Raw genomic sequence first — 7,655 nt, 5'->3', positions numbered from 1 at the left:
TAGGGAAAAGCAGTTTTCTCATTCTAAGAAGGAACACTGCTCTGGAGAAGCAATTTGTTCACCATCACTAACAGCCATCTGCTCCTGCACAGAGAATTATGGCTCCATACCTGCAGTTAGGGAAATAAAGCCCAGCGCCCACCCCGAGAAATTGAGAGAGTTAATCAGTTTGCTTCCCTTACTGAGAAGGGAAGAAACACACTTTCCAAGAAAGTGTAGGTAAAATTCACCCAAAATCTATGATGTGAAAAAAAATCCCAGAACTGTTAGAAATTTGACGCATCATGTATATGGAAGTGTCAGAAAAATCTTCTCCTGATGATGAAAAACCAGGTCATTGAGTGAACAACTGAGATAACTGGTAAAGAACATGGGGAGAACTTCACTTGGAGTGGGTGTCAAACTCAGCTCAGCTCAGCCATCTGCTGCTGCTCTGTCCCGCCATCAGGTCGCTCAGCCACCACAGCCCACTTCCTGCACAAAGGCAGCCCAATGGCAGCCAAAACGGCTTTCCAGGAGGGGCAGTTTTCAACGTTGGCCCGCGTGCTGAACAAACAGCAACGTTTACTCTCATCTTTCATGGAGGATTGCTCTCCTTTGTTTCTGTGCAAAGGACAACACTGAGAACACGACAAACTTGTGATGCAAAAGCAATTATTTGCCCTTTAGGGATTGCAAACTCACCTTTTTTGCCAGCGCTGCACTCGTGCATGCACATGTTTGTGCAGAGAAACATGACTTTCAAGATGTTATGAGTAGCCCATAAAGAAGAGACCTGGAGTATGCCCGTCAATGGCTCACAGAAAGGAAAAGCACAGAAGGCCCATTCCTTGATCTCTCTCAAGTTAAAATCTGTGTATTTTAATAGTTAAATCCTGTTTTTAACTATTTATTTCCTCAAAAGACACCTAAAACAACTAGTGACATCACAAATAGAGAGTGATAATGGATTTGGCATAAAAGAGAGTTTTTTTCAGATTCACTTTCCAGCCTTTGGGTATGCCTACCTACATCCAAGGCTAAGCAGAAGCTTCCAGTCTTCCAAGGAAAAACTCTGACAGAACAAGTCCAGACTCTGCCCTGCTGCTCACAGCAGGCAAAACTTCCATACCGCTTTTTGCTAAGACAACAACAGCCGTTCTCCACCTCACTTATTTCAGTGAGTAAAGAAAGTATGCTCCTTCCCCGCAGTGATTTACTGCCAGCCACCGCCTGCTAGCTGCAGTGAGCCATGAGACGTACGATTACAGCACACGCCAACGCAGAAAAGAGCCTCCCTTTTTCCGCTCTGCAGGCCAGAGGATGACCCTAAACAAGAACGAACAGTCTATTCCAACTGAAAGTATCTATCCTGCCCTGACTCTCATTGCTGTTCTGCTGTGCCAGCGAGTAAAAGCGGAAGCTTTCACCTGGAATGCAGACTCACACTGGTTAATTGACTCCAGCCTCTTTAAACAGAAGGGAAGAGAAACTCTATCAATCCATCAACTTTTTCTCCTGCTGTCTGAAAAACCTGTTTAGAGTCAAAGCAGAATAGGTAAGTAAACAACAGTAAAAGAAAGCAAACAAGAGATCAAGAAACAGACAACATATTACAAGAGAGAAATCTACACTGCTTTTAGCTTCCTTCAGAACACAGGCACCTTACATGAAAGGCAACGTGGCACAAGTCTCTATGCTCAGATTTTAGCCGCCGACTCCATGAAGCTAAAAAGGCAGCAAATAAAGAATTTCACTAGGCAAGTAAAGGCCCTACAAGCAGCAGCTAGCATGTTTAGTTCGAGACAGCCGAAGGAAATCCAACCACGATACACACAGCTTACTAAGCATGACAAGCCGGCAACCAGATGGGAGAGAAAATCTAGATACAAACTAAGGTGTGTGACCCAAAGGACTCCGAATTTAAAGACACGTCCTCCCTGCTATGTACGTGTATGCTGCAGGAGAAATCAGCTGTGCTAGTAACGCAGAAGACGCTCACCTTGAATGCTAACTGAGCAATAGTACGTTGCTTTAACTGGGCTCCACTTCTCAGTCCAAGACACTGCTGATACTTCCCAGCTTTGCCAACGGCAGCTGGGATCCTGCAGTGCTACCAGCAATTGCTGCACGCACCACCGCATCCCTCAACAAGCGGAAGCGTTTGGAGCAGGCGTGGAGGAGTGACATTAGACAGCAGCAGCGAGCCTCTCCCTGGACTGACGTCATCCCCACCCAAACACATCCCTGCGGTTGCCTCACCTGGTGGATAACGTAAATGCCGTAGTCCAGCTGCTGCCTCTGGAGGAAGGGGTGGAGGTGCTCCAGGAGGTACAGCAGATGCTTCTCTCGATTGCGGTACGGGATGAGGATGGCCACATGCTGCAACGCTGAGCACTCTGTAGGGCGGTATCGACCCTTGGCTACCTGAGGGTTCTCCTTTTGCACTTCTTCTAGCGTGAGAGATGCTTTGAAGGTGAGTTTGCTGGCACCTCCTGTAGGAGAAGCAGAAGAAGCTTTCCCAAGCCGTTTCTGGTTGTGGCTAATGTAGTTACCTAATGAGGCACTCTGTAGCCAGAGTAAGAAACCCAGGTTCAAGCCCCAGTTGGCCTCCCTGTATACACACTTCGGCTGAGATAACCTCATATTAGCCACTAGGAAAGAAATTATGGTTTGGATTTGTGCTGAGAAGAATGTCAGTCAGACTGATGTTTTAGTTCCTGCTAAGCAATGTTTACATCAAGCCAAACACTTTTTCAGTTTCTCAGACTGCACCCATGTTCCCAGCTTCTTGTGGGCAAGAGGACACCCAGCCAGGACAGCTGACCCAAACTGACCAAAGGGATATGTCATGCCATACGACACTGTGCTTGGTATGTAAGTTGGGGGGCTGTTGGCCAGGGGGTTTGCTGCTCAGGAAGTGGCTGGGCACTGGGTGGCAAGTGGTTTGTATCATTTTTGTGGTGGTTGTTGTTCTCCTTGACATTATATATTAGTAGTAGTAGTATTTAATTTATTTTCCATTATTAAACCATCATTATCTCAACCCACTAGTTTTCTTACCTTCCTCCTCCAATTCTCCTCCACACCCCACTGGGGGAGGTGAGCAAGCAGCTGTGTGGCACTTAGTTGCTGACTGGGGTCAAACCACACCACCCTGCCTTTCCCAGCCCCTCCGGACACAGCAAACCCATGGAAGAGAACAGGGCGGGTAACTGTGAGGGCTACAGCCACAGTGTCATTTCCTTAAGCAAAGACATCCTGTGAGCACGGGTGACATCCTGTGAGCTAGACAGCAGCTTTTTGGATTACGCAGGGGAGGAGGGAGGAATCCAGCTTCCCCAACAAATCCCTAATCAGGTTCACAGAAAGGAAGAGGAAGATAACAATGACACGGTACTGCAAAGCAGAAGCCTGGTGGTGCTTGCAATACAAAGACAAAAAGAGGTGGACTAATAAAAACGGCCAGGCCAAGGAAACAGCCACCTGCTGGAACCTACACCATAAGTAGTGCTAACCTCAACGCAGCTTTGAAGTCCTTCATTGTCAAGACAGAGACAAAAAGTACATCTAATAATGAAAAGGCAAAAAAATTGAGGAAAGGTGAAGAGACTTGTGGGTGAGAAAATTAATTTAACAAAAAAAAAGCAAAAGCTGGGCACGTGAGCAAGGCAAAAAAAAAAAAAGGAGAAATGCCTTAATTCCTTCCCATTGGCAGGCAGATGTCCAGCCACATCCTGGGAAGCAGGACTTCAGCGTGTACAGCAGTTGTTAGGAAGACAAACAGCAGAACCGTGAACCCTCCCTTCCTCCCTTTCCTGAGCTAAGAGCTGAGCATGATAAATGGTATGGTCATACAACATGGAATATTCCTTCAGTCAGGTGGAGTCAACTGTCCCAGCTCTGTCCACTCCCAAATTCCTGCCCACCCCCACCCTACCAGGTTTTAGGAGCCAGGGAAAAGAGACACAGCCCCAGCGCTGTTCAGCAGTAGCCAAGTCACGGGCGCGTGACCAACGCTGCTTTAGCTACAAACGCAGAGCACGGCACCGCACGGGCTGCTCTCCCACCCACGCCCAGCACAGCCACGCTGTGCCACCAGTCGCCTCCTCGCCGCAACGGGTTGTGCTGCATCTGTTTCACAGGGAAAGCGTCTACCTGTACGACAGCTAGGAAGAAAACCAAGTCAGCAGTACCGAAGGAGATGCAACTTGTTAGCACGGAGGGGAAAGCGCCATCACTTACGCAGGTAGGGAGACAGAGATGGGCAGTGACCCTGAAATGACTTCACCGTGGGAACTTTCGCCACCGATTCACTCTTCTCTTCCTTTTGACTGTCCTCCAGGCTAGCTACCTTCCTGAAATTCTCCACCATGCTCTTAGCTTTAGAAATCTCCTGTCTGTAGTCCACAAAGTAACTGCACGTGGCCCACAGCACCGTCAAGCACAAAGTGACAAGCACCAACACTTTGAACTTATAGCAGAGGTGAAAGATATACAAGCTCAAGGCCATGGCTCTCCCTGATCCACAAACTGCTTCCTCCGCTCCCACGTGGAGGCAGGACACCGCGCACACCGTGGGGATGAAACCAAAGGGTCCGGAGAAGAATGTCACAGTAAGGAAGCAAAGCCGGAGGTCGGGAGGGCTGCCACACTTCCTGAGGTTTCGCAGTTCATGGAGCCACAGTGCTGTTTGCTCTTCGAATGTCAGAAAACACGACTTAACCTGGACCAAAAAAAAAAAAAAGTTAGTTTCCATCGCCCTCCACTGCTGTACCGTCACAGGCTGCGTGAAAAGAGCTTATGACAAAACATATAAGAATGGTGAACTACAGGTCAGAAACCAAGACGCTGAGCTCTGGTCCTAGCTCGCCCACAGACCAGCCACACGAATTTTAGGCAAATCGCCTCCCCGCTTGGTTCTCCACTCCCCGTCTTCCCCCCACACCCCCCTCCCCAGTTCAGAAAGCACAACCACTACCCCACGTAATGCCTGCGCACCACGCCTGGCCACACGCGGGCTTCGCTACGTCCATCCCTACCAAAATTAACAGCTGCTGCAAGGCGAGGGGTTCTGCTGGCTATGATCAAAGTCAGCTCCCCCCACCAAAATGAAAACCATGTCAATCTCTGCAGAGTAAGCTTTGTTCTGAAACACAGCATTATGGACACCGTGTTGCTCTGCACAAGGCGGCATGAACCCCGCAATACCTGCCTGGCATCAGAAGTCATTCCTCCCCATCTGCTGCCTGCCAGCACCACCTTGTGGGTCTTTGCCCAGCGCTCCCCTCTCACAGGCCGCTGCGGGAGGCAAATCTTCCTGCTTTTCAAGGGAAAGATTCAGGGTTTTTTTTAATGTTAGGTCTGTGAGGATCCAATGGTTTGCCCCGTTTCCTGCTCTCTTTACAGAGCTCCATTTTCATACACCCTTTCACTGCCATCATACTATAAAGTTACCATGCTAATATCTTTGTTATTACCATCTCATAGCAGAGAATGAGGTTTTATTAGGAGAGAGCTTTGATACTGAAAACACACAAGAAAACTGCTGCCTGTGAGAAGAACAAGGGCTGAGGCTAAGTGAAGCAAAGGCCGTGATTAAAGACAACGCACAAGAAACAGGCTGGATCAAAGAGAAGAAACAGAAAAACATGCAAGGTCGTTTTACACCAGCTTTCAAAATCTACGTGAGATGAGATAGGGCAGGCAGAAGGAGTACAGTAACTCTACGTTCCCGCTAGTTTGGCCCAGGCATCGTCTGGAAAAGCTCGCCGATTCTCAGGGTTGTATGTGGGAGTCAGACTGAGGACTGACAAGGTGCATGAGCTTCTTGGGGTTTGCTGGGAATGACAAGCTGCTGTCCTGCTTGGGCGCAGGGAGAGAGGGGAGGTTCTCAAGAAGGGAAAGAAAGCTTAAAGGAAATAGCCATGCAGTCATACTAATAACCACAGGTTTTTCAGGGTTTTGCTGGGTTTTCCCCTCTGGTCTTCAAAAGCACAAGGACACAATCATCAAAACAAACAAGGGAAGCCCGAGTTCCTCGTATTACTCCTTATCTGCTAGCTCTCCAGACCCCACTTTCCAATGAATTCTTTCTGTTCCTACATAAATTACACTGGAAACCACCGGGCTTCTGCCTCTGTTTCAAAAGAAAAATTAGCTTAGTGCTCTCACTTACATCCTTTGTGCTTGTTTTCCACATGGGAAATCAGAATTGCCTGTAAGGTATTGACAGCATGGGTCTCCCACTCTCCAAAGGAAATCTGGAATGAACAGAGCTATTTTTCCTTCTGCTGATTCCTGTTCTGACCACAGAGCTAATGGGTAAGGAAACACCAGTCGCAGAGCAATACTTAACATCCACTGACCTACAGAACAAGGAAATCTACAGAGTTTAGGACAGCTCTATACACCTCAAATACAGAAAAAACCCAAGGGGATGAGCAAATCTAAGCTTCGGGCTGATAGCACACTACTTCCTACTGTCAGCTCATAATAAACAGCTGGAAAGCAACTTTGAGGGGCAGCCAGCAACACACTTCATAGGGTAAGCTCAACAACTCATTTCTCAAGGTAATCGTTTTATAATGCTGAGAGGAGTAAAACAGAATCCAGCTTCCGTGCTACCCAACAGAACAAACACAGACGTCAGACCCAAACGCAAACAAATCTCAAGCCTCGGCTGTGAAACTGTTGATCCTGCCTCCTTGGTGTTCACTTACGTCCTGCGGTGAAACCACGCATCCAGCTTCTCTCACACGGCCTGACACTGACGACAGAAGAGCAAACCAGAAACACTTTTTCTCCTTCTGCACCACCAGAGCTGCTCGATGAATTCTTAGAACAGAATTAGCTGGCAGAGGTCTCACATACCCCTAGAAGGGCTCTCGATGCTGACCGCTGCCCCAGCAAGCCACGTCTCGGCAACGTTCAGCCCCAGCACCATGCTGTGTACCCCCACCGCTCTGTCAGGCACAATACAGCCTCGTATGCGTATTTTTACTACAAAACAGTGATGTCTCGGAACCCACACACAACCCAGAGGAAGCTCACCCCAAACATTTTGGGTCATGCTTTCTCACAATCTGCTCCCAATACCAGGTGATGCTAACCCTGAGCAGCGTGCGTAGGAGCCTACCTGCACCAGCTCACCTTATTCTCTTCCTGGGACCTGTCACACAACTTTTGTTATACTCACAGCACAGGGTATGACACACGTTGGCTGAGTGCTGGACAGGATACCACTACCACCGTGAAACCAATTCTCAAGTCTCCGATCTTTCTGCCATGCTCAGCAACTTTGTCCCGAGTATTACAAATGTGGACTGGAACGCGACCAGATGGACAGATAAATGGTGATCAGCAGTGTCACATAGATATCCAAAATCCTGGAGATCAATGCAAAAACAGCAAGGATCTGTTCCCCTTATTTCACACCCTTCCACCTGCAAAGGGTCGCATTAAACACACAAACCTTCTTCTGACCTGGTAACCTTCCTATTGGTTCTGGGTTTTGCAAACAACTGTCCTAACACAGCCCTGGTGGGATTCAGAACAGAATTCATCAATGCAGAGATGAGGGAGAGGGCAGTGATGGCAGGGGTCTTTCCAGCTCCTACATCCCTCAAGGGGGAGATGACAGGTCTGTTCTAAAAGAGAAGGCTCAGGGGAGACCT

The 7,655-nt window shown here is 48.2% G+C and overlaps 1 protein-coding gene across 1 annotated transcript in view; it reads right to left on the bottom strand.

The window, feature by feature from the left end:
• Window positions 1-4,492, bottom strand: part of B4GALT4 (UDP-Gal:betaGlcNAc beta 1,4- galactosyltransferase, polypeptide 4) — a 14,736-nt gene extending 10,244 nt beyond the window's left edge. Inside the window, exons 1-2 of the mRNA XM_010159237.1 lie at window positions 4,225-4,492; window positions 2,242-2,474 (exon numbers count right to left, since the gene is read on the bottom strand). Coding sequence (XP_010157539.1) covers window positions 2,242-2,474; window positions 4,225-4,492 — 501 coding nt within the window. The remainder of the gene's footprint in view (window positions 1-2,241; window positions 2,475-4,224) is intronic.
• Between the last annotated feature and the right edge of the window lie 3,163 nt (window positions 4,493-7,655).

Source organism: Eurypyga helias, unplaced genomic scaffold (genome assembly GCF_000690775.1).
Source record: "Eurypyga helias isolate BGI_N326 unplaced genomic scaffold, ASM69077v1 scaffold10519, whole genome shotgun sequence".
Classification (NCBI taxonomy): domain Eukaryota; kingdom Metazoa; phylum Chordata; class Aves; order Eurypygiformes; family Eurypygidae; genus Eurypyga; species Eurypyga helias.
Note: the sequence above shows the minus strand (reverse complement) of the source record. Positions and strands in the feature narration are given on the sequence as shown.